Source organism: Panthera tigris, chromosome C1 (assembly GCF_018350195.1).
Source record: "Panthera tigris isolate Pti1 chromosome C1, P.tigris_Pti1_mat1.1, whole genome shotgun sequence".
Lineage (NCBI taxonomy): Eukaryota > Metazoa > Chordata > Mammalia > Carnivora > Felidae > Panthera > Panthera tigris.
This window is the reverse complement of record NC_056667.1, coordinates 100,936,838-100,964,127: the sequence shown is the minus strand read 5'-3', so window position 1 is coordinate 100,964,127 and position 27,290 is coordinate 100,936,838. Positions and strand designations below refer to the sequence as shown.

General features: G+C 43.0%; 1 protein-coding gene across 1 annotated transcript in view; it reads left to right on the top strand.

The window, feature by feature from the left end:
* Window positions 1–27,290, top strand: part of TBX15 (T-box transcription factor 15) — a 102,069-nt gene that overhangs the window by 54,488 nt on the left and 20,291 nt on the right. The window contains exons 2-6 of the mRNA XM_042993884.1: window positions 1,363–1,576; window positions 6,871–6,972; window positions 8,746–8,917; window positions 9,937–10,104; window positions 19,976–20,040. Coding sequence (XP_042849818.1) covers window positions 1,363–1,576; window positions 6,871–6,972; window positions 8,746–8,917; window positions 9,937–10,104; window positions 19,976–20,040 — 721 coding nt within the window. The remainder of the gene's footprint in view (window positions 1–1,362; window positions 1,577–6,870; window positions 6,973–8,745; window positions 8,918–9,936; window positions 10,105–19,975; window positions 20,041–27,290) is intronic.

Sequence of the window (27,290 nt, the reverse complement as noted above, 5' to 3'; positions counted from 1 at the left end):
GGGAAGGTCTCGTGGGAGGGGTTTTCACAGGCCTAGAAACCTGCTACGGGTAAGTGAGGATGGCCACAAGATGGTCTGACTTTCTGTCCCGTCTTTCTTCATCCTGCTCACGTTGAGGACTGATGCCCAGGAGGCCTTGACCTTTGACATCAATGAACAGTCAGTTGTCAGCCTAAGACACTGCTGTTTCCGGCCTCTACTCATGTATGTATTTATTTACAGGGGAAGCAGTCAGAATCCTAGATGGTAAGGGTGGGTTGGAGAAAGAGGTTCCCAGGCTTAGCTTGCAGTATTTGACCTAAGGAGATTGCACCATCTGAGTTTGGAAAGTCTTAGGAGACAAGCTTCTTGGCATTGGGCCTTTAAAGCTTTAAAAATTGTAGGAAATTCCCTGGTAAATCTGACTCCAGCCTTCTCCATCAGTCTTCATGCCCCCCCACCCCCTCCCACCCGCCCCCAGCCCCTTCGTTGAGTACAGAAGACACAGGAAGAAAGGACCATCTGGCACAGCATGCCAGCTTTTTATTTGGTTGCTCTCAATCCTACCTTCCTGTTTGGATCACCCCTCCCCTCTGCTCATACTTCAGAAACCAATCAAGGTGTCTCCTGAACTCATTTATTCCCTTTGTTTCCACCGCCTTCTTGGGTAACTTTTTCCATATGCTTATATCCTTGCCTTACAACAGACTTTTTTTTTTTTTTTTTCATTTTTCATTCAAAATGGCCTGATTGGACTCTTAGGAAAAACCATTTACTCAAATATATGACCAAGTACTTCTAAAAGCCTCAAAAAACTTTTACTTTTGATGACCAAGATATATAAATAAGAGGAAAAAATGCTGTGTTTAAAAATAACTGACTGGTGGGCAATGATGCCGAGTGGTATGAAATTAAAGAACACGTTACTGTTGGCATTGAACACCCCCCTCCAAGTGAAATTGTCTAGATTTGGAGCTGTGTGGTCTCTAATTATTATTATTATTATTTTTTAATTTGGCATTTATGTATTACGTTGTCCCAGTTTGGCTTCAGTGCCTTCACCATGCTGTCATTGGTACTCTTTACATTGCCTGTTGTGGACTAGTTTTCTTCAGCTGTTGCTAAAACTTACTAAAATGCCAGATGTCATGTTGGAAACACGAAACCTAAAAGATGGTCGTAAATCACAAAAACAAACCATAAAAAAAAATAATAAAATACGCCGACTGCTGTGCTCTGGAGCTTCCCAGCTTTAAGTCTCCTTTTGTTCAGGCCCCCTCCCCCCCCACTCCATGCCCCCCATCCAACCTCCCATCTTTTAGGGTGATGGGCGGGGAGTAGCTCTGAAGTTTCTCACCTAAGACTTGCTTGTTTATTTTGCAGATTCCGAGCAGAGCACCGGTTCAGACTCTGAGGTGCTCACTGAGCGGACTTCCTGCTCCTTTGACACTCACACTGACCTGGGCCCTGGTGCTGCAGGCCCTGTGCCTGCCGCCATGTCTTCCATGGAAGAGATTCAGGTGGAGCTGCAATGTGCTGACCTATGGAAGCGGTTCCATGACATTGGAACTGAGATGATCATCACCAAAGCAGGCAGGTAAGGACACGTTCCTTTGCACGACCAGCTTCCAGGAATGGAGAAAAAAAGTAGGAGCCATTACATTTTTCTTTCCCGTTATTTGTGGTAGGTAGCATTGGTGAAGCCAAAGCAACTTGTACTCACTTTTCTGCATGTGGACATCTTGGTAAAGTGATCTTGTGTTTACTGTGATTTTGCTCTTTTTTTCCTCCCAGCGCCATTCCAACCTCTGAATCACCCCTATGCTCACAAACATTTTCTGCCTACAAATGTATTTCAGCTCACACCAGAGATCCGTGGTACATAAGGGCCAAACGGTAGATTTCCAAAGCAAGTATTATGTCACCATCCAATGTTTTCAAGAGAAAAAGTTTGCTCCCCAAACAACAGCTTGCATTTTCTAAGGCATTTAAAACAGCCAGATGTTTTTGTAAGAATTTTTTGGTAAGAACTGGGCTTGGTACACGTCTGGGCCCTGCTTATTGATCCATGTGTTTTATTGTTGGCTTGAAATTATCACAGAACTTTAATGGTGACCCCGTGGAAACTTTTGCAAAACTATTTGTGTAGAATGACAGATGTTTTTATACAATTCTTTATTATTTTTTTAATGTTTATTTTTTGAGAGAGAGCGAGACATGGCATGAGCTGAGGAAGGGCAGAGAGAGAGGGACACAGAATCCAGAACATGCTCCAGGCTCCGAGCCGTGAGCAGAGAGCCCGATGCGGGGCTTGAACTCACGAACCATGAGATTGTGACCTGAGCCGAAGTCAGATGCTCAACCAACTGAGCCACCCAGGTGCCCCGAATGATATAAGTTTTTAAAATACAGTTTCTCTTAAAATAAACACTTTTTATTAAGCTTATTCCTTCATTGGCATCTTTCAGTTTTCCATAGTTAGATATCTGTTTTGTGCTGGATACTCAACATATATTATGTTATTTAGACATATTATAATCCCATACATGGATGGGGATTAAAAGGCTTAAAGAAGTTAATTAACTTGACTAAGGTCACACGGGTAGTAAAGGGCGGCCCCAGAATTCCACATAAATCTGTCTGGTTCTAAAAACAATGTTCTTAACTATTTATAATTCTGCACTGTTAAGAAATGGTTGTAATTTTTGCCCCTTGGATTAAAACAAAATGATTTAAATAAAAATAAATTTAGACTAAGTTTTTGAGTATATAGGAATAGTTAATTAAAGTTAAAACAATTATGCTGCTTTCATATTTTCAAAGCCAGTCTACATAGTCTCACATCCTGGGGACCAAAAAGAGCCACCCAGCTGATCATAAGCTGTCATGCGAACATCGACATTTAAAGTAAAAGAATATTTGAATGCATATAGAGAAACCTTCCAATTCAACAAGACACCACAAAAACATGAGGTCAAACTGAACCTTAAGTCTTGTTCATTTTGTTTCTCCTTTAGAAGCTTCTTCCTTCTTGGGGCACCTGGGTGGCTCAGTCGGTTGAGTGTCCGACTTCAGCTCAGGTCATGATCTCATGGTCTGTGAGTTCAAGCCCCGCATCGGGCTCTGGGCTGACAGCTCAGAGCCTGGAGCCTGTTTCAGATTCTGTGTCTCCCCCTCTCTGCCCCGTCCCCGCCATGCTCTGTTTCTCTCTGTCTCTCAAAAATGAATAAACGTTAAAAAAAAATTTTAAAAAGAAGCTTCTTCCTTCTCTAAGTTTTAGTAGTGAACAAAACCATTAAAAAGCACTTTAGGAGAAACACCTTTGAAGGGAAATTATTTTCAATACCATCTCTTGTCAGTTGGCTTTCAGTCTACTTCTGTTCTACATTTTGAGATGTTATGGCTTAGAAGGAAACAGAGCAATTCAAGGAAAAAGTTTTTATTCTTCTTTTTTTAAAAAAAAGTTTGTTTATTTTGAAAGGGAGATAGAGATAGAGAGAGAGATACAGAGACAGAAAATGTGCAAGTGGGGGAGGGGCGCAGAGAGAGAGAGAGAGAGAATCCCAAGCAGGCTCTGCACTGATGAGGGGCTCAGACTCACAAATTGTGAGATCATGACCTGAGCCAAAATCAAGACTCAGACCCTTAACCAACTGAACCACCCAGGTGCCCCTTTATTCTTCTTAGTTTTTGGCAAGGGGGTTGGTTTGGATAGAAGGGAAAATATTACATTTTTTTGTTTGTTTATAAGATTTTCCAGTTTTATTTGAGGTTTTCACTTACTACTGTTGAGTATGTGTCTTCCAGTCATATTTATCTCTGATATCATTCCCTTGTTTTTTGCACTTCAGTGAATTCAGTTTACCCCAACACCTTTTTCACAGCTCTCCTGTGACCTCATTTCATGATTTGTACTGCAGTGTTTTCTTTCCCACATCTCTGCCTTCACAAATTCACTTGATACCTGGATGCACCCAGATATTCCCAGTACATACATATACAGTTTGTTCTTTAGTCATATCCCTTTGTTTAGGTTTAGAAATGTTATTCATTGCTTCTGTAGTGGGTTGCCTCAGCCTTTGCTATTGCTACATGTAACTCTGCTCAGGTAATTCTGGAACAACTCGGAAACAGACAAATAAACCTTTCTCTCTAGCTTTCTCTCTGAATTTTCTTCACTTTCTCCCCTTTCCTCAAGTCAGTTTCTTCCTTTTCACTCCATTTTCCTTCCTTTGTAGTGTCCCTTTCAATGTTAATCTCAGTTTCCATTTTCTTAGTTACATTTGTTTTGTATGACTCTCTGTTCTTTTTCATGCTCAGAAGATCTTAGTCACCATCAACTTCTTCTGACACCTTAAACTGTAATCCTGTTGATTCAGAACTACTGCAGTCTACAGAGCCCTCAATCTTTGAATGTACCAATGGAATCTGTACAATCAGCACCATGGACAGAGGTTCTTGTAGGGATTAATGGGTTTGGAAGACACAAGAATTGGCCTAAACGTACCCATAAAATTAAAACCAAACACATCTCATTTTTTGAACATGAAAGATTAATTTTTCCCTAGGGTGTTATGACTTCACTTGATATTCTGTGCTAAAATACCGGCAAAAGAAAAAGCAACTTTTGGTAAGTTTTTAGGAAGAGAATTCACATGTTGTCATAGAATTTTAAACCAAGAGGATACCTTAGAGACTAGATAGTCCCTTTTCTTTGTTTTATAGGTAATAAGGTTAAATAACTTCTCCAAATTCATTCATTTTAGAACTCGAGTATTTATTGGTAAAGGATGGGTAACTTCTCCACTCAAGGTCATATAAATGTTCCAGACAAAACAGGTATTGAATTTAAGACCATCTAACCCTTTTTCTTGAAGTCATGAAGAAAAACATTCATCTTTTGCACTGTAAGCCTCTCTAGATGACTTAGAGGAACCACATTTTCTTACCTCAGATAACAAGTGAGAGGACTTTTCTTTTCATCCCTGGCAAGGTACTCTCCAGCCATTTATACATACAAGGCAGCCATAAGTCATTGTCATTAAGCAGGGAATTAATGGTTTAGATTGAAATGTATCAGGGCACCCAGGAGGCTCAGTCGGTTGGGTGTCCGACTTCGGTTCAGGTCATGATCTTGCAGTCCCTGGGTTCAAGCCCCACGTCGGACTCTGTGTTGACAGCTCAGAGCCTGAAGCCTGCTTCAGATTCTGTGTCTCCCCCCTTCTCTGCCCCTCCCATGCTCATGCTCTGTCTCTCTCTGTCTCTCAATAATAAATAAATGTTAAAAAAATAAATTTAAATGTATAGATCAAGGTTCCCAAATTTTGGAAAAGAATTAATGTGTATCAAAGTGCCTAACCTATAGTGAATCCTGGATTTAGTTATTATGAGAAGTTCACCATTGAATTTCATTAGCTGACTGTAAGACTAAAATATAAGGCTTTCTAATTAAACTTGTGAGCTAGAGGGAGAAAATCTAGGATGATATACCAATAGAAGCTTCTGAAAAGTTATAAAGTAGGAAAGAAGGAATGGTTATACATTATTCTTTGCAAATATTTACAAATTAGCCATCATCCCTATTGAAGGTCTATGGTCCCCCTTGTCCTCAAATATGATTATGATGTCAATGACCTATTACCAGAGAACATTTGCTTTTTGAGTTGCTTCTGGTGGGCAGTGCAGTGTGTGACTAGCACAGAAGGCCCCTCATGTAAACAACTAGGGCACATATGCAAGATGGCTGTCTGGGGTCAGGGTATGGTCTATGGCCGTGAAATGGAGCAAAGCCAATTAGGCTGTATGTGGATCAAGCCTGTGACCTTGACCTCATTAGCACCGTGCTCTGCCCAGCTAAACTAACTGGCCCCAGATGGTTAAGCTTAGTGCAGCATTTTGTGTACAAGTATCCTAGAGCACATTCAGGCAATGCAAAGTTTTGAACTGAGCACTTTTTATGTCTGACTCCTAAATGAATGACATACAAAAGAGCTTGATGTTTTACTTCTTTCTTATGGTTAAAGAAGAATGGAGAATTTTATTCTAGACCCCTTGAAACTCAATACTCTTCTGGGTTGCTCCCTCTCCTCCTCTTCAATTATGAGAGTAGTTGTAAAGTGCCATATCCTGACCTTGCTTGCTTTGGCAAGTTTAACAAGCCATTGTGGTAGAAACAAGGTATTGCCCAGAGGCCACTAGAATTCATTTGGTATTTGCTCCCTATTCCACAGGGTCCTCCCTCTGACACACATGTTGACAGCCTGAGAACTTGCAGAAATTTTTCTACAGTTTTATGCCTTAAAAAAAACCCCAACTTTGTTGGCCCTTTGTTTGGGGATTGGTAGCCTCTTCTATTTTACTTATTTTCTCAAAAGATTACTTTTAAATAGACTCAGTCAATCAAAAACTATTTCACAATCACCTACAATCAACTGTGATAAGCTACTTGACTAGTAAGAGCGTAAGTTATTCAAGGACATTAAGTGTAAGAGTGTATTTTCAAGGATGTTATAGTCTAATAAGAAATACATGTGTGGATGCACACACATTATCTATCTATCTATCCATCTATCTATCTATTTATGTATCTTTCTGTCTAATCACTTTAAAGATGAACTAATAATATAAATCAAGGTAGGTATGAGCATTTGGAGTGTATGAATCATCAAATAGTTCAATTTAAGTTAAGAAGACGTGCTATTTCAGCAGTGAATCCTCAGCATATTTTATAGCAATGATTTCCAAAGCGTAAAAAAGCAGCCAACTTTGAGGATTAGAAGAATTGGACTTTGGTGTGCTTAGAGTTTGAAATAAGAAGAGACTGTCTAAGCTTTTATTCCTGCTACTTCTCCCGCTCTGATTGTTGAGCTTACTGTCTATTCCCCTTCATAGGAGGATGTTTCCTGCCATGAGAGTAAAAATCACTGGCCTGGACCCACACCAGCAATACTACATAGCAATGGACATTGTGCCTGTGGACAATAAAAGATACAGGTAATGATGACTCTGGGGTGTGGAACTGTGGACATCACCAGCATCCCAAGACAGTTCTTTAAACTCGTTAGATGAAGCATTTTAACAGTGCACTGTACTATGCACTAAACAGGGAACAAAGATGGCAGATATGCCAATTAACCCATAGCAGAGCACCAGGCAGGAAGTAGTCGCTAGTGCTTAGAAATCAGGACTTAGTAACGGGTTAGAGTGGAATCCTCCCTTGTCTCTGGAAAGAGTGAGATTGTATAGTGTCTGCAAGGGTTGCAGAAATCAAATGGATGTTAAGTCTAAAATGAAGTCAGTTAAACATTGAAAGTGATTAACATATTGAATGATTCGGTTTATGAAATGCTAAATGAGTTGAGATGATTTATTTTGGAGAGGTGGAGGAGAAGTGGACCAGTGTAGTATATTCAATCATATAGCTGATGGCTTGCCCTGTGGATGAGGGAGGGCAACAAGAGGAGGACTGGGTAAGATTTCAAGAATAAGCTTTAGTTAGGGTGAATTATTGTTTATCAAACTGTGTTGTGAGTGAGTTTGTTAAATAGCTTTCCTTCAGAGTCATTAAAGGCCAATACAATGTCTATGTATCTTGGATGGCTTACACTTATTTATTTATTTATTTATTTATTTATTTATTTATTATGTAGTTCTTATTTAAAACAAGTTGTGGCATAATCAATCTCTTGAGATTTCAATCAAATCAGTGAATCATGACTCATTTTCAAAATATTTGAGTACTTGGCTTTAACCCTAAGAATTAGGAGGCAAGAGATGAATGAAGGGGGAAGACCAGGACTAGTATGGTAGAGGGAGAGAGCTGGCTACGAGAGAAGCGATCTAGATACAGGACTCAGGACAGGAGATGCTTCTGATCTGTTTCAGAGGATCATGGGAGTTGTGATTTGGACTGAGTGTCTCTGTTTGCTAGGGTCCAGGTCCCGCATGGTCCTTTATAAGTGAAAAGCAGCGAAGTGTCACTTCCACGGAGAACTCTCTTCAGAACTATATATAGGGCAATTGGCAAATTCTGGAAAACTGACCTCCTTTGCTACCAACAACATCTCTTACTTTCAGTGGCTTTGTGGGAAAATAACATGGAGGATGATGACATTCCAAACTGGATTCATCAAAGAAACCCTAAAACACTAACTGGGAAGACTTGGTGGTGTTTCTGGGAATGGTTGCACTAAGACAGAGACCCTCTATTTTCATAGAAATGCCTCAAAATTCTGATTCTCAGCAAAGAAATGGTTAACAAGTGAGAGGCTTGGAAGGTCTCTGCACATGGCTGTGTTTTATAGGACAATATGGAAGATGTTTTTAATAAGGAACCAAATCCTGAACAAGTGGCCAACCGATTATATGGTTTGCATTTGAAAGGTGAAAGGTTGCAGTAAAATACCTTTTCCATAGCTAGACACGTGGGTTCAGGATGCCTGTGTGCACACAGGGGTGCAAGGCAAGGAGAGGGAGAAGAAAGAAAAAGGACTGTGAGAATGTTTTCCTTGTGAGGGCTGCAGCTTTGATCATTAACCACAACACTTTGCTGCCCTCCCCCACCCCACCTCATTCTCCATTTTCGTCTCTGTCTGATTGTCCTGCTTATCTGCCCTTCTCTTTTTATCCTTGTATTCTCTCTTTAATCCCTACTGTTTCCATCTTGTCATCTCTCTGTCTCTCCCCTCTCCTGTCTCTACTGGCGTCCTGGGCTTCTCTTCCCTCTGTATCTGTCTCTGATTTCTCCTCTCTCCCTCTCTGCCTCAGATATGTGTACCACAGCTCCAAGTGGATGGTGGCTGGCAATGCGGACTCCCCTGTGCCCCCAAGAGTTTATATACACCCTGATTCTCTAGCTTCTGGAGACACTTGGATGAGACAGGTGGTCAGTTTCGACAAACTCAAGCTGACCAACAATGAATTGGATGATCAAGGACATGTGAGTCAAAGAATCCCATCCATCTCCCTCTTCCTCCCTTTTGGCTCTAAAGCTGACTAGCCCCAGGCTTTTCCAAATGTGTAAAATAAGAATCTCTATGCCACTTTGAGTCATTTTAAGTGAGTAATCCTAAAAGTTCTTTTTTCCTCCTGCGAAATTTCATTTATTACAAATCTAACATTTAGCAAATGTCTGCTGTGCATCAGGTTGTGTTTACCAGACTCCGTTCTCATGCTCCAGGGACCCACAGTCTAATCAAGGGAGAGGTTAAAGACAGAAGCACAGGACATGTTTTAAAATAGTGAAAGAAATCACACCATTCAGTGGAATAACTCACAGGGCAATAAACTCAGAGAAACAATTAAGGTGACAGTTTGGGTGGATTTGCCAAGTAATGTATGCATTTTTAAGAGAAGAATAAGTCTTAAGACTTTCCAGGTATAATTAGAGCCCTTGGTGCTATTAATTTATCTTTATAACTTTCACTGGATGCCAAGATCCATACTGAGTGCTGCAGGAAGATCAAAGAAGGAAAACCATGGCTCCCATCTTTACGGAAATGACGATATTCTGAGGAATACCATTCACTCTCACAGGACATAAGGAATGTCCATAAATTTAGTAACAAGGTACAAATAATAGCTGATAGAATTTAAAGACAGCACGAGCCCATGATGAACATTTGAAGCAGGAAGGAGCAGCTGTCACATAGCAGAGGGTCTGAGATCTTTTAGCAGAGTGTTGTCTTCTGGGATTGGGACAGTTGTTCAGTATGTCTGGTTAAAGCAAGCGTACTACATCACCACCTGTGACTGGGGTACTCTGCTGTATGGTTCCGTGTAGTGCTATCCAATCACTTAGTCCTTCCTGCCGCGGGCAAGAACACTGACTTCCGGTTTCCTGTACATCCTGGTCCCAGTCTCTGTTCTTCCTGTGATGCTTCTGTCCTGCGATTGTATTTGCCTGCGAGTTCAAAACGCTCTTTGAGTCTAGCATAATGCTGCCCCTTCTCATTTCAGATCATTCTGCACTCTATGCACAAATACCAGCCTCGAGTTCATGTGATCCGCAAGGATTTCAGCAGTGACCTGTCGCCCACCAAACCTGTCCCTGTTGGGGATGGAGTGAAAACATTCAACTTTCCTGAGACAGTGTTCACCACAGTCACAGCCTACCAGAACCAGCAGGTAAGAGGCTGCCTTTGAGAGTCTCTTGCTGCATCAGCTTTTAAAGGAGCTTATTCATGCTCTTGGTAAGAAATAGTCCTTCTACGTGATACTGAAGAGCTGGAATGAGCGATGCCAGGCTTGCTCTGCAAACACCATGTTGGTGATGACAAGCCGTGATGCCTGGTAGCAGCTGGTATAGTCTAGATTTAGATCAAAGACAAAATCTTTGACCAGGAGGACTGAATCTTCTCAGTCATTTTCAACCTGTACTTGGACCTGTGTTCATGATCTCCCCTGCATTCTGGCAAATGTTCTTCATCATTTGCAAGTACCAAGGTTTGATTCATTCCTTCCCTCTTCTCTGCAACTTTCTGTGTATCCCTGCATCGGCTACATCAAAGTCATCAAGCCTCTCCAGCTCCGCTGAAGACCCAACTGCTTTCATTTACACTATCAGACTAAATTTACCTCTGTGTGATCACCAGCCACACCCTAACATCTGTGTTTTGATGTCAGCAATATGTTCCTTCATTCCATAAATATTCTAGAACTTACAATATTGCACGTTTAGTAGGGAGATCGAGCAGGTGATCTTTCCACGAGGAAAGAAGAGTTTGAGTTGAGTGAAAGGCACGTAAATACACAAGGATAAAACAGTGGACTAATTGAATGACAGAGACGTGGAGAGGGTACTTTTGGGTTTGGGGAATGAGGGATGTTTTCCCGCAGGAGTCGATGCTTTCTCTGGTGTTGAGACGCGCATAAAAATTGGCCAGACTAATGGGGGAAGTATGTGGGGACGGGGCATAGGGAGAGGGGAGAGACAGTGAGTCTGCAATCGTTGTTGGCATTCTAGACAATGTTCTTGTTTTGAGGAGGGTGGCTAGATGGATCTACAAGTGATCTCACTTTATGCAATTCCCGACAGTTGCATGTGAATTTTGTTTTTGTAAATTAGAGTGTATTTCATCTTTTGACAATTCGTCTCATCAATAGGATCCTGCAGTGACTCCCTTTCTGAAAATAAGAGTTTTCGCTTGTTTATTTTAATATGCCTGCATACTTTTATTTTGGGCCTGCTTGGAGCAAAATGAACTTTCTACCACAACACTCAATACCTTTCGTACTTGGATACTATGCTTAGTGCTCTAAGAAAGAAATAGAGGAAAAATAATCATTTACTAAATATTATTGAGTGCTTACTGTGTGCCAGGCAAGTGAAAGTGATATAATCTTTGGTTCATAGAGAAAGAATATTTTAATCTTTCATAGCACATTTGGATAAGACTTTTTAGATGTTCTTTGCCTCCAGAGGTATGTGATATACAACAACCCCTTAGTCTGGTAGACAAGTACTGTATGCTTGCTGGGCTTTCTCAGCAGCTGTAAAGCATTCCCAACTTCAGATTTTCCTGGTGGATGCCACATTTGATCTAAAGTAGAGGAAGAGTTTTAGTTTGCTTTGGGTGCTACTTAAAAACTATTGAACCCTCTCAAACTCCTTAGATAGGTCATCATGGGTCCTTACAGGAAACTTTAATAATCAGAAAATTTTTTGCAAACTCTGAAACAAGATAGAGCATCAATATAGACATGCCCTTTGTAGCGACGGGGACCTTGGGATTAACTGTGGTTCAGGAGAGGGGGAGCACGACTCTAAGTTCTTTGAGTCACTGATTGGACTTTTTTCCAAAACACTCACCCACCATTTTAATCATTAGTTTCTCATGAAGGCAGAGATTGTGGTAACAAATACTACAACTTAAGAATTTAGTGTGTGCAGCAAACTAGGACACTGGCGAATGAACATTCTACTGCCTCGCCGAGATCGGTTGTAGAGGCTAATAGGGTCAGTACTGTGACCCAAGCTGAAATTAGAAAGCCACAACTCACTGTGACAATAAAAGAAGAGCTAACAGGGAAACCTGAAATCCCTTACACTTTTCTACCTTCTCTCATAGACAGCGTTCCCGTGTCTGAGTACATTCTACTCGTATAAATATTGTCTTTTTCTGGACCGGGTGGGGGGGGGCAGTGGTGGTTTGCTGGGGGCAGGACGCCATGATTAACTTCATGGCATTCGGTGGCAGACATACCTGGCTTGATTTCTGACCTTTCCACTGACAAACTGTATGACCTTGAACAAGGTTCTTAACCCCTTTCACCTGTGTTTCCTGGTCTGAAAATGTCCTGGCCTCATCGAGTTAGTGACGAGGACTCGATGAGGGAACACGCGTCAAGTCGCTGACGCAAACCTGGCTTCTGATTCATAGCAGTCATCCTGAATTGGTAAACAGCTGGGTCTGCACAGGCATGAAGGGGAGTGGCGAGTAGAGGCAATTTTATAGAATAGATTGCTCGTTAAGGAGAAAGTGGATCGTTGGGAGTTGGAGGACTTGCATTGGCTCTTGAAGGGATTATAACCAATAGGCAACTACTTTGATCTTTCTGTTCTCAAGTCACGTTGGTGAATTCATGATGTGCTGACATTCAAAATAGATGAGTCACACATACTCAATTCTGTGCAGTTTGAAATCAAGATAACAGCTTTTGCCTGTTTAACAAGTCTCACATCAACAGGCACGATTATTTAACATTCCCTTTGGCTGTGTAGATATGATTTCATATAACACAGTGTCTCCTAATAAAGCAAACTAACCTCAGGTCTCTCCCCCAGGCATCTTGGGGTCTGCATCCTGTTACCTAGCAATAATTTTCAGACTTGTCATGAAGATGCCGGGTAGTATAAACTATTCTCTTTTGTGAGCTATATCACCTACTACTGTTTTTATCTCCCTCAACTTTCTTGAATGGGAACGATTAATATTTTATGGCAAAAGTATTTACCTCATGTATTTCTTTTTAAGGGAATGGTTAGGAGGCCTGTGAGAGAGGAAAGAGGAAAAGTCAGTGGGCAGGGGGTGGGTGGGGGGTCCTCACTGTTCTCAGGAACTCAATGAAGGAAGGACAATGGAAGGAATGGAATTGAAGTGAAATGTTATTCAGTCAGTCAGATTCAGGCAGTGTCCTTTCCTGGATAGGGAAGGACAGCAGTGGGCTAGGCATTTAGAGACTTGGGTTTTTGTCCTAAGTGTCCCACTAGCTACTTGTGTCACTCTGAGCAAGGTATTCTCTTTCTGGGCTTTGATTTCTTCTTCAGGAAAACGAGCAATTGACCTGTGTTTTCTAAGTTCTCTGTTAGCTCTGAAATCGTAATTTCTTCCTCTTTTTTTCCTGCATGATTTTTAATGAGGGTTGGAAACAATTTCTTGTTTTCAAGCAGAGGCAGTCAACACACACAAGTATTAAAAATTATTAGAATGTTCATGTCTGTCAACTATTTAGTAACCTCCACAACGGTCTAGACCAACAGAGTTGTAGCAAGTCCACATTTGAGAGGCGGGAACTTGGTGTTTTGTTGCTGGTCAGCAAAATATTCCAAGCGATACTGTTCATTGTCACTCCTCCTAGCCCTCTCCTCTGTTAAGGTCTATCTCCTCTTGGCTTCTATCTCGTCAGCCAGACCAGCTGGACACCTGACTCTCCACACATCCGATCTGCCATTACACTGTGTTGCTTCTACTCGTGGAGTATCTTCTACTTTCTACTCTCGTTGCTTGTGCCCTCGTTCTGGACCTGCCCTCCCTCCAGCTTAGGCTGTGGTGACAGCTTCCAGCTGAGTCACCTGGACTGCACGCTTAATGTCTCATGAGCCATCACGTATATTCGCTGAGGGATGGATCTTCCTAGAGCACAGCTCTGATTGCATCCTTTCTCTGTCACGAATTGTCTATGACTCCCCAGCGCCTAAGGGAGTAAAGCCCGAGATCCCAAGTCTTCCTATTAAGGTCCTCTGCAGCTAGTTACCAGCTACATTTCTAGCCTCACTTTCCGCTCGTCTTCGTCATGCATCCACAAGAGTTCAGCGGTCTGGTTTGAGTTTTACCATGGTTTGCGCTTTGTAGCCGCCCTGCTTTTGCTCGTGCTGTTGTCTTTCCAGGAATGACCTCTCCGTTCCTCTTTATCTGTCTAGATTCCTTCCACTCTTCAAGTTCGGTACAGATACAAACCCTCCTAACATTCCCTCCTACAACATCTCTTACATTTTTCAGCTGCAGGTGAGCTCTCCTTCATCGAACTGTTAGTGTGCTGTCCCTCTCTCATGACCCCATCACCAGGTCAGGGGTGAAAAGACTCAGGTTCTAGACCCAGCTCTGTAGCTGAAGGATTGTACTGCCTGTGACAAATCACTCCACCTCAGAATTCTCGTTTGGGAGTTGATGGTTTGCTCTGAATCAGTGCTTCTCAGCCACCAGTCTATGGAGAAATTTTTTATAATCCATTGCAAGATGTAACAATAAAGACAGTATAGGGCCGTTTTATACCTGTATGCATTCATTTAAATAGACCGTATGTTAATTTGTCCTTTTCACTTTGTTTGATACTAAAATGTCATTTATTTTATAAAATAATGATGGCAGGAGGTAGTAGATAGATGTAACTCTTTTCGTTTGGTAGAATAAAGAAATGGAATATCAATGTTGATCCCTCAAATGTTTGGGGGGGTATTAAAATTGGCCTGAAGCCCAGAAACCACTAATTAAGAAGAAGGACACTTCCATCTCCATAATGCTAAGGTATCTGTGTCTATCTCATAGTGCACAGCACTGAATATGTGCCTGGAAAAGGACTGCATGAATAATTAGCCAACACACCTTCACTACCAGTTTCCTTACAAATCTGTGGTTCGCTTCTTTGGATATAAGTAGTAGTGAAATGTGAAGAAAGAGTTTCTATTTTCATAAAATATTTTATGCTTTTCTTTCCCCCTTCCCATTCCTTCCTCCCACCCTTGCTGACTGACCCGTAGACTCCCAGGGCTGCTAGCATACTGAAGTTATTATTACTATTATTTGCTCTTGGAGTGCCAACTTGGCAGGCCTAAGGCAGAGAGGAGGGTACGCCATGCCCAGAATCTCATCGTGGAGAATAAAGTGGTAGAGGTGGGAATAAAGGCGACTCTACGCTTTATGCTTTTTCTTGGAAGAAGCTGACGCCAGCATGTCCTCATGGAATTAGCAGGAAATTTCCATTGCAGAGTCTTTGTCTTCTCTAAGGGGAAAAGACTTCTGAACCTTGATTTTTTTTTTTTCCCCCAAACAGGAAACTAGATTTCAAAAAGACACAGCCCTGTTCTCCTCAGGTAACACAGTCTTATTTCTTGATGAGAATTGGCTACACGAACCAGATCGGAAGTCTGAAACCACAGCCAGGTCTGTGTAAGCAAATCCAATAGGAGTTCTGAGCCGCTCATTATGTACTGAACTATCGAGCCAGTTGTGTTCTCACGTTCCAATCGAGTCAGTGCAGAGGATTTTTTATTTTTTATTTTTATATGGGCTAAGTTTTTTTTTCTTCCCTGATGAACACCCTTCAAGCAATATAGTAAAAAAAAAAAAAATAAGAATAACTAAGAGAGTGTTCATAAGGGAAGGCCTTTTAAGCCTTGGTATTGTAAAATCATACTCAGGATATCGAAGTTTCCTTTTCTTTGTGGGTTGTGCTATTTATGTCTACACTGTGTACCGTGAGGCGTCCCTCATTTAGTAATTGCCTTGGTGAAAGGTCAGTGAAAATGATTCAAATCAATGGTGGCAGGCCAGCAGCCACCTCTTCGTGTGCTACAGCCCCCAGTGACACAGACTCTACCAATCGGTAGAAGGTCGTGGAAATCAAATCAGTGAGGAAAAACGCTTCCCCAACCTCTGGACTTTCCATGCCTCCTCGTTATCATTGGACCAAGTTTGAACATGACCGCTGTAGAATAGCTTTGGATATACGGAGAGTTACTAATCGACCTCTCGTTCTGCCTGGTGGGACATTGAAGACTCTCGTCTGCAGTGCTGCAGTGAAAGCAGATATGATCGAGGGAGTTGTTTGGTCTGTGTTCTCTAGGGCCGGTTACCGCTCTGGCGCTGGTGATTCCTGTTTTCCACATTATTCATTCATGCACTCACGCACTCATTCATTCGTTGAACACAAATAGCGTGTCATGTTCGGTTCTTGATAAAATGGTATATGAAATGGATGCGGTTCCTACCTGAAAGCACCCTGTTTGGAGGGATGATCAAGGAACATCTCTCTCAGGAGATAACATTTGGACTGAGACTCATGACTAGGCAGCAGCTGTGTAAAGAGTAAAGAACATTTTCGTCTGGGGGTTGAGTGAGCGTGAGGGGTCTGAGCAGGGAAGGGCCTTGGCACTTTCCAGCACTCAGAGCAGCTTGAGCTTGGAGGGAGCCTGTGGCCCAGGCGTAGAGGAGTGTGGGTGGGGATGGAGAGCTAGGCAGGGGCCACGCTGGGCCCACAAGTCCAGCCAAGGAGTTTGGATTCGGTTCTGAGTAGGGTGGTAACCACTGAAGAGAATGACATGATGTATGTACATGTTCACAAAGACCACTTTGGTGGCTGTGTAGAGAAGAGAGATCAGTTTAAAGGTTATGTAGAGTAGTTTAGTGAAAAGATGGCGGTGTATTGGTGGAAGGTGGGGAGGTGGAGACTGACAGCCATATTTGGGTCTAATTGATAAACAGAACTATGGAGTAGAGTTGAAAATTAACTATTCCAGTGAGCCTTTCGCACTATCCCAGATGGCCACATGTGTGGCGTGTGCGCAGAGGCGGCAGGGGTCGTGAGTCCTCAAGTGGTGACTTGTGGGTCCCTGTGCTGTGGTCCTCACTGGCCTCTGCTGGTGGCTGTCATTATCTGCTCTCGACCTTGGGTCCTTTGTGTGGACATGCTCTACTGATAGAAGACTGCTCAGCTTGTGCTTTTGTGTTTTTGCCTCAGTTGGACCTCCTGGGCCTCCCTGGCTGGCCCCGCCTCCCCGCAGGGCTCGTCTAGGTCCTCTGTTTGGCTCCTGCCTAGGCTGTAGCACCTTGGGGTTAGGGCCATCCTGCCTTCCCTGGCATGGCAGGTGAGGACCTCTGAGTCCCTGACCCCCCACGGAAGGGCTATAGGAGGCCTGCAGATGCTAGCTTGGGCCTCTCTTCCTGACTCATCAGACCAGGCGGCATTTTCACTTCGATGCGGCCAGCCCTATGTATGTATGGAGGTGGCCCTGCCAGGCTTCCTCTTTTTCCCTACTCCACTGGGGTGCGAGGGGAAGACCTTTTACTTCTCTTTCCACTTGATACGAATTCGTCTTGTGTCACATCCTTGTCTTCCGCAGGACAGCAGGCTTTATGGCCCAGCTGTCATTCGCATCCCTTCCTATGCTATATGAGATATTCACAAGATCTGAGGCTACCAGGCTGGCTCTCCATATGGGAACTGTGGGCCTATGGATTTATTGAGGTTGAGAATACATTGGTTTGTTCCTCCAAATTATTGTCCTTGTTACACTTGGTATTGGTAGGCACAGCCAAAGTTGTCAGCACCAGCATTAACTGGGGTCATAGTTTGGCTTATATTGTTAAATTGCTCTCTTCTGCCTGTAGGGTATGTAAATGCCTAAGCAGGGCAATGAGAGCTTTCTGTGATAGGGCCTGAGGGCAGCCTCTAGCTGTCTCTCACTGCCCCTCTTCTCCTACCCCATGCCCTGGCCAAATTGGACTTCTCAGTGTTTTTCCAGTATGCTTCATTCATTCATGCTTCTATACCTCGGTGCACTGGCTTATGTAGGACATTTCTTAGTAAATGCTTCCCTTGTTCCTTTCTCCCCTTTTTGCATGTTTCATGAAAATCCTACACATCCTTCAAGGCCTGGCTCATGTGCTATATCTGAGAGATAGCCTCAGAGACCTTCAACTTGGACCCATTGCTACTTCCTCTTATGTTCTTACGGCACTTTGCCTTTGTTGTGAACCTTATCAATTTCTGTTTTGTGTTGGTGTGTATATCTGCTTTTTACTTCTAGATTAGAAGCTTCTGTCTGGGGGGGGAAGGCCAGACAATACATAGCCAAATGCGGACTAGATATCACTATCACCTATGCATCCTGTCACCTTGCTTTGCACACAAAGGCACTTGATAATCAACAAATAATGAGTATACACTACATAAAGCTCTGTAAATCTCACATTAAAAGCTTTGAAACAAGTATAGAGGTGCTGTTTTTCCTAACATTTGGTGGCATTTTTCTATTAAATCGCCATGCAGACCTCTTGGCCTGAGATAGAATGAGCTGTGGCAAACAGGTTTTCAACCTTTTCTCCCAGGCCCATGAAATAGAATGTCATTTTATTTACAGGGGCCTGTGGAGGCCCCCCAAACATGGCAGCACAATCATATATCAGGAACCCCTATCATAAATGAGCCGGACAGGATAAGCCAACTTGAAAGAGAAAATAAAATATTATAACCCCAACTTGAAAAGAAAATATGGTGTGTGGTTTATTGCTGCGGATTATGGAGGAAGAAAGAACGGATTTTAAGTCAAAAACAGAAAAGCAGTGACAGTCTTTAAACGCAATACAATATTCACAGGGCAGACACTAGACTTTAGAAAGCCAAAGGCTTCAGGCTCCTGCTCTGGTCTATAAAATAGATGTAAAATTGCTTTTGCTACATTATTAGTGCTACATTATTAGTGTGCCATTCTAGAGGCAAGGACTGTTTTAGGGGAAAAAAATTAACTTTGATACTTTCAAGTCAGAGTCTGTTGGTTGGAATCTCACGTTGCATTTTAAAGACCTTTAAAGACTGCGGCTTTGGGAAATTCCACTCTGACAAAGTGAGCCAAAGAGGGACTTGGAAAGACTTGCTCCATAAGAAATAACTGTAGCCATCCTAGTTGATAAGGTCTGCAAAGAGCAGAAATGGGAAGGTGGTCTTAAATAATGAGATTCCCTCTGTGTAGAATTACCTTCCGTTGAGAGTGCCTTTCATCCTTTCCTGAGCTCCCTCGCCCCCACCCCTAAGTCTCTGTTGCTTGAAGGTAGTGAGTCATTCACATCTGGTTTAGACACAAAGATCTCGAAAGGGCCTCCCATGACCAAGGCTGAGAGCGGAAACGAAAGAGCACATGTGGAATTTGTTGGTCAGGCTTGGTCTAGTCTGGAGGCATGAGGGTGATGTGTCCAAACCTCGCCGAGTTCGAGGGGACTGAGGTCAGATGCAGTAGGCAGGGACTTCTGCACTGAAGTGGAGTTGGAGCCAGATGCTCCAGAGGACCTGCCCAACCTGGGCCACACAGTGGTTTGTGTCTTCTGATTTGCTTGTGAGCCTTGGAGACTGGAAGAAATGCACTGTAGCCAGCTCCCTTGAGTCCCCCGTTTGCAGATTTTGCCTTGCGTGCAACCTTGATGAAAGTCTAGCTGCTTTTTGTGTCTTTTACAAGACCACTTTAGGCCATTAAATGAATGATCTCTAGGGACAGGGAAGGGGCAACTTAAGTGAGATGGGATGTGCAATTATTTGGGTCTTTCAGGCTGAGGCAGTTGTCTGGTGCCCTCATTTCACTGGATTGGATTGACTGAATCCATTCATTCATTATTTACTCGCTCAGCAAACACTTTTCAGGTGCTCCCTGTGTGTCATGTTCCATGGACTTGACCATCGCCCAGTTTTCCATTTCCATGCCTTTGTTTGTCTGGGCAAATGATTTAGCCTCTTTTTTGGGGGGGGGGGCAGGAAAGGTGAGCAGAGGAGTTTACAGTCACATACTGGGAAAACCTGGGTTTTTTAGGGAGAAGTGTGTCAGCTGGGTCAGACATCTGTGTGCCAGGCCCGAGTCCTATCTCCATTTCAATTTAAATCTCAAACTTAATGGAAACTAAATAAAAACAACAGCCATTACTAACAGAGTGATTTTTGTTATTTTTCTAGGAGCAACCGAAAAAGAAATCCGTTAATACAAACACAACTTATGTTTTTTGCTTGTTTCCAGATCACCAGATTAAAAATCGATCGAAACCCTTTTGCTAAAGGATTCAGAGATTCTGGAAGAAACAGGTAAGAATAATTGATTGAGAAAGAGACTCACCGACATTTCTCTTCTATGTGACATTTTTCCCCCCGGCTCCCCATGCGTGGCTTTTGGCTCCTACTTGTTGGAGACTGCTTGCGCGCTAGCCACTCTGCTGACTCAGGCAAAGAGAAATGGACAGCTGATCCGAGGATCAAAGAGCTGTCCCCCAAAAGTTGAATTTTCCAACTTTCTGTTAACACACTGTACATCAATACTTGGTAATCCAGTCACTTAAAACAAATTTTATGGTGCTTTATTATCCTCAGAAGATTTTGCCACTTTTTCTGATAAGTGCATGGGTGGCTACAGCACTTACACTGACATCTCATTTATTTTGCGTTATCAGGAAACAAGGAATTGTGGACAAATAAAAATTATCAGAAAATTATTACCTTTTAAAAATTTTTTTTAAGTTTATTTTGGGAGAGAGACAGAGAAAGAGAGCATGAGCAGGGGAGGGGCAGAGAGAGTGAGAGAGAGAGAGAATCCCCAAGCAATCTCTGCACCGTCAGCGTAGAGCCCAATGTGGGGCTCGAACTCACAAACCATGAGATCGTGACCTGAGCTGAAATCGAGCGTCAAATGTTTAACCAACTGAGCCACCCAGGCACCCAGGAAATTATTACCTTTAAGAGCTAAAACATTGGTAAGAAATTAGCCATTTTTCTCCTAAGACATGTTCCCAAAATATATTAGATGTTGCCTACCTTGATAAAGACAGTTTCTAAAACCCAACCTTTCCTGATGGCCCAGCATCATTAGGATTAGGTTGTCATATAGGGAAATTCTGAGGAACAGCTGACGTTTGAGGGACTGTTTGCTCTTATTGTAAGTGGACTTAGCGACATGGCATTTTTCTGGTTAATTCTGCTTCTGTCTAAATCCTTTCTTTCTCACCCTTCCTCTGTAAAATTAAAATCTGTTATCCAGAGAGCTAGGTGAGAACTGAAATGGTTAGGAAACACAGATCTACCTAAAGTTATGCAGTCAGAAAAATTCACTTTATATAAACTGTACTGAAACCACAAATGTGACACGCACGTTTTATGAAGTGTGCAAGTTAAGGGGTGCCTGGGTGGCTCAGTCGGTTAAGCGTCCAACTTCGGCTCAGGTCAGGATCTTACGGTTTGTGAGTTTGAGCCCTGTGTTCAGCTCTGTGCTGACAGCTCGGAGCCTGGAGCTGCTTCTGATTCTGTGTCTCCCTCTCTCTCTGCCCCTTCCCTGCTCCCTCTCTGTGACTGTCAAAAATAATAAACATTAAAAAAAAATTTAAAGTGTGCAGGCTTTGCAGTAACTATTTACATTAGTGTTCAGACATTTTCCTCATCCAGGGGGCATTTCTTTACATCGAAATGACACAGATTGTCAAGAGTTATCTGTGCTATTTTCCCTGCAAGAGTTTTCAGAGAAACTGTTTAGTATTATATTTAGAATCACTTCATGAACTTTATAGCACATTCTGTTAGAACCCAGATGTATGCTAAAAGTCATCTGTAGTGATCATTTCCTTCACAAAATGATTAATGGAAGCACTTCTTTTTTTAAAACATTATTTGCTTTTTTGAATTCTAGGATAATTAACGTACAATGTTACCTTAGTTTCAGGTATAGAGATTCAGCAATTCTATATATTACTCAGTGCTCATTGTGATAAGTATATTCTTCATCCCCTATGGAAGAACTTCTTTATGAAACTCTTTTTTTGTATACTTAAAATCCATTTAGATTTCTAGAAATTTTTATTTACCTCAAAATTTCTTGAGGTTACACCTATTGATTAAGGTAGAATTCAGTTGAACTTCTAGTTTGAAGATGACAAAAATTGAGTGATGTGTTCTAGATCAAGCAACTGGTTAGTGGTGTGGCCACACTAGAACTCAGGCATAAGGACTCCAGGCCAAATACTTTCCCTTTCAGGAAAGACCTTTGTCCTCAAAATGTAGCCAGTGAGGAATGGGTACTCTCTCTGCCGGTTAGTTTATATCCCATGTTCAGGTTACAGAACTTGCCTGTGAGCTGTTTCCCGTTGCTTCCTTTTCAGGGCTCTGCATTCTAGACTTACTGAGGACCTTGCTAGTGATGATGTTCTCAGAATAGAATTTGGTCTTTGATAAAGAAGTCTTTAGGGTATTTAAGATCTTTAGCTTAAGAGCCCGTGGCTGGATTTTGGGGGTTCTGTGAGTTCCCAGATACTATAAGGAAAATCGTGTGTGGATGAACAGGTATGCATTTTTCTTAGGAGAGGTCTCTAGCTTTCTCCAGATTTTTGGAAGGTTCTGTCACCAAAAGTTAAGAATTTCTGCCCTAGACACAGCTGGGGGTCAACCCTAATGACTTTCGTTATTCAACCACTTTCTCTTTCTTTCCTTCTGTATCTCCAGTGGCATTTAATTATTTGTTTATTTTCTTCTTGGCACTCCAAAGGTTGTTTTGATTTCTTCTTTGCCTTTTACTCCCATTGGAGTCCTTGTTTTTCTGAGGCCCGACCTAGGACAGAAAATTGGGATAGGCTGTATTGACCAGTGTTGCAGCTATGTTCTAGGAATTGAAGCCACACTTCAGTCTTGGGAATAAGTCTACGTGTCTTGAAGCATTTGCCATGGTTAGGAAGTTGTGATGACATCTTGGTTCAGGTCCTGAGATTCTCCTATCCCCTCACTGGGCTAGAAGGGAGTTAGACACATCATTTGGTCCTGGCCTGGGTCTGCTTTAGGGCTGGTGAATGTCTTACTGTTCAGACAGACAGTTATTTGTCTTGCCTAGTGGGCTACTCTTCTTTGTAAGGACTCCAGGAGGGCAAAACTATGGATCCTCATTAGGCCATTTCAGTGGCTTATTTATATATAATTTTTCTGGTAGCGTGGTGATTCTTCGTTCTGTCCCATTAAAACCTGCAGGCTATTTTAAGTAATGTTAATAGTTATAGAAATTATCTCAGATCGAACACTTACTGTGTCCCAGATCTTTTACTTACATGTTTTCTAATCTTTAAAATGACCTATATTTTGTGTTTATTGTGGGAACCCGAGGCTCAGGGAGCTAGTGTCACACAGGAAAGCTGGAGCACTAACTCCCAGGTCCACCTGTGCACTCTGTGCTCTATCATGCTAAGAGTTTAAACTTGACTTATGTTATCTTCGACAGATTTAGAGACTAGAACTCTTCCTCTAATGGCCAATAATGTGTGTTCTCTGTCTGTCTTTGTAGACATCCCCGTGGCTTTGTCATTTGCTTGCTGTGCCCCCTGTAAATAAGGAATTCCCTAGTAGAGGACAGGAAGTCAGGTTGATCTTCCCTAGCAAGTGAAACCATGACATGATGACCCTGAAGTCCCCTGTCTCACAATAGGGCAAAGATGAATCATTAGATATAGAAGCCATTTTTATCCTCCGGTGCTCTGGGAAGCTAGATTAAAATTGACCTCTGGGGGCTAGTACAGTGGCCCTTGTATTTTCTCTTTTAAAAAGGTCAAAATTACCTGATAATCAGGCTTGAAATCTCACTACCTGCCTGCAGGATCTGATAAGGACAAGAATTATTAATGTCAAGTTGCAGATGAGAAAGACTGATGAGGATAGAGGGGATTATTTGTAAATCCTCTGGGATCTGGGGGCTCTGTGCCAACACCAGAATCCAGTTCATCACCTTCCAGCCAGTGCCTCACCTACTGCCCTGCTTGTGCTAACAGAGTTCTTATAAATCTATGATCTTCCTCATGCCTTTTAGACATCAAATGACTCATACAGAGGAGCATGGTTTGATGAGTTGCATATAAACGTACCCAAAACATACGGATTACATTTCCTTTAAAAACACATGGGCTTAAAAATTAAGGGGGGAAAGTGCTTGGCCAATGTTTTTTGGTTTTGCAGAACACAAAACATTTGTGGAATACTTTGCAGTTACAGAATTTGCCAAACCTCAAACCAAAACACGTTTATGTTTGTCGATCTCAATCTATCCCAGCGCGATCCAAAGGCTCAGGAAGGGAGGGGTGTAGAGGGCAGATGGGGAAGACACAGCCACCCGCTGCCCTCTCTTCAAATGCCTCTCCAGACTCTCTCCCACCCTGCCAGCCTCTCTCTGCAGCATCCTCTGAGTGTGGCCAGGCGACCGCAGTGTCCTGAACACAGAGAAGAACTGAGGAGGCTCGGGTGAGGACACTTATTTCCATTACTGATATATAGTTTTTAAATGTTTATTTATTTTGAGAGAGAGAAAGAGAGAGAACCTGAGCTGGGTAGGGGCAGAGAGAGAGAGAGAGAGAGAGAGAGAGAGAGAATCCCAAGCAGGCTCCGTGCTGTCAGTGCAGAGCCTGACATGGGGCTTGAATCCACAAACCATGAGATCATGACCTGGGCTGAGATCAAGGGTCGGATGCTTAACCAACTGAGCCATCCAGGCGCCCCACCTCATATTTTAATATAAAGAGAAATCCATGGAGAGTACTCCTGACTCCCAGCCCTATCACTCTCTCCTTCCCCTCACTGGGCACCTCAGTGCCCCACCTGATTGCTGAGCCTGGGAGAGGGAACTCTTCAGGACCTGGTTCCCTAGAGCAAGTGTACATTCTGGGCTCTTGCCTTTGATGGTAAGTCCAGAAGAGGCAGCCTGCCATTCTGGGGAGTGGTCCCTCTTCAGGGCAGTTCTAGCCCGCTCGTTCAGCCTCCACACCTACACCTTAGTATCCAGACACTTTTGTCAGTAATAAAGCTGGTATTTCAGTCTCCATTGCTTCAGGCTCCCAGGACTTTCTTGGACTTTATTCTGAGTTCAAATGAGGACAAGAGGTGACATTAATTGGGCCTTTCAGAACCCCACCAGAAGCCCCAGTGAGCCAGGATGTCATCCCTGTGGTGTCACCATCACCAGAGCCTGTCACAGTCCTCTCTGCTTCCTTAGGAAGTGCCATTCACATGCTTCTGTGTGACAAGGTCACCACTCCTCAAGCTGTACTTATGGAGCTGCTACTTTGCATTGCCATGTGATTGTGCCCCTGATTAGAAGTCCCCACCAGAAGTGTGTGTGTGTGTGTGTGTGTGTGTGTGTGTGTGTTCATGTTGAGAAGAGTGGTAGACAGGTGGTCCTTTGGATGGAGACACTCAGAGATTTTGCTTCCAGGCATTGTCTCTGCAATGGGAGGGCAATTGTGTTTACTTCTAAATTGTTCCTCCTAGATTTCTCAGAAATTATGTGGCCCAAATCTGGCTTTAGGGAGGTTGGAGGAGATCCATGTATATTTGCTTTTAATCAGGCCTAGTCCCAGGCACGATATCCAGAGTTAGCTCTGGGAGATTTCTCCTTCCAGGAGGAGATAGTAACACCTTCCTGTTCCTAGGGAAAACAGATCCCCTCAGCTTGATTAGTTTATGTCTTGTGGTCTGTGTTCCTGGGCTCTGCCCAGTGTTAGAATGTGAGTTCCATGGGGCGCCTGGATGGCTCAGTAGGTTAAGTGTCCAACTTTGGCCCATGTTATGATCTCACAGTTTGTGGGTTCGAGCCCCGTGTCAGGCTTTGTGCTGACAGCTCAGAGCCTGGAGCCTGCTTCAGATTCTGTGTCTCTCCCTCTCTCTCTGCCCCTCCACTGGTTGTGGTCTCTCTCTCTCTCTCTCTCAAAAATAAATAAACAGTAAAAAAATTAAAAGAAAAAGAGTGTGAGTTCCTTGAAGACTGTACCTATGTCAGGTAGTCTTAAGCTATTTCCTACAGCATCAGGTACACAGAGTAAAATGATAATTGCTCATTTACTTACAAAACAGCAAAAAGATTTGATGAGTGGCAGAGAAATTAAAAACCAGGAACTCTGGAGTGAGAAAACCTTACCCCAACCAAGGGTGAATCAAATGCAACAATAGTGGAGAACTAGTTTTGGACACGAACTAAGAAGGGAAGGAAGAGTAAATCTATAAATAGGCTTAGTCTCAAGACTGGGGGCAATGTTGTTTCAAATCTGAGATCAGGTCCATCTGAGATGGACTGATGCTGTGGACACTGATTTAGCCTCATCCTAGATTAGACACACACACCCTTCAGGCCGTCAGAGCTGGCTCCGAACAGTGGGAACATGCTTTTTGCTAGTTTCAGAGTCTGTGAGTGCAGGAAAGAAGGAGTCCCAGAGACTGAGTCCAGGAAGAGTGAAGTTTAGTTGAGAAAGGTTGCTCAGTAGCGAATGGAGAGGTAACATTACATCTTTATGGTTGGGCACTCCAGTGGACAGTGTATTCCAAAGAGAAGACAAAGGTCACAGAGCTGAAGAGAACCAAGTGTTTGCAGTGTGTCCCATGGTCAAGAAGCAGCCTGGGGAGATACATCTGTCCACAAGCCTGACGAGCCCACTGTGCTCAGCTAGGGGGAGCATTACACCTGCAAAGACCTTGCACTTAAAAGGGAGAGCAGAGGAACAGAAGGAACGAAGAGTCTCTGGGTCTCAGTCCACATCTAATGTGAAGGCCTTGTCTCTGCTAGGAGTGGCTGCCAAGATTTTACAGAAAGCCCAAGTCAGCTTGGGAAATTTTATACAATTCCCAGGGACTTCCTCCAAAGCAAACACATACATAAAAAGGAGAGGATTAAAATTATGATCTGTCTGGAGAGTGAAAGGTTCTATGAACTTGTCTTAATAGTAGCATGGAGTGCATGACTCTGGGTTCTCTCAGTAGCCTTCATCCTGTCTTTGACCTTGGGTTTTACCTTACTCCCAGCCTCCATTGCATCTAAGACAACTGCAAGGGCGACTGTCCCATGTGATGTGGTTTCATCCAGATACTCCCTGCTTGTGTGGTGCCTCAGAAGCCACTGCTGTTGGTTCCACTGCTGTAGGTCCCCAGGGGAGTGGCCCTTCTGCGGTCCAGGGAACTGGTGAAACTTTTTAGAAGGGTATCTTTTTCTCTGGAGGCCACCTGTGGAGGCTTCTACCACGACACTCAAATCCCACTTAGGAACTATCAGAAAGGAGCTGGAGGCAGGCCTCATATCATGGGGCACTTGGTTCATACAAGTAACTGTAGGTTGTCCTTCACTGAAAAAACAAGAGGGACTTCAGGATGAGGTGTATGAGGCAATGTGTGTCTAGGCTGATTCTCAGCCAGCACTGCTGTTTGCTGGGAACGTGGCTGGTGGCTGTCCTTCTTGGTGCCTAGTGTCCCTTTACATAATATTTCAGGGGAGAGTGATCTAAAAATGGAGCCATTAACTGCATTACGGGAATGGATATATTTGCTTGCAGGAGGAGGAT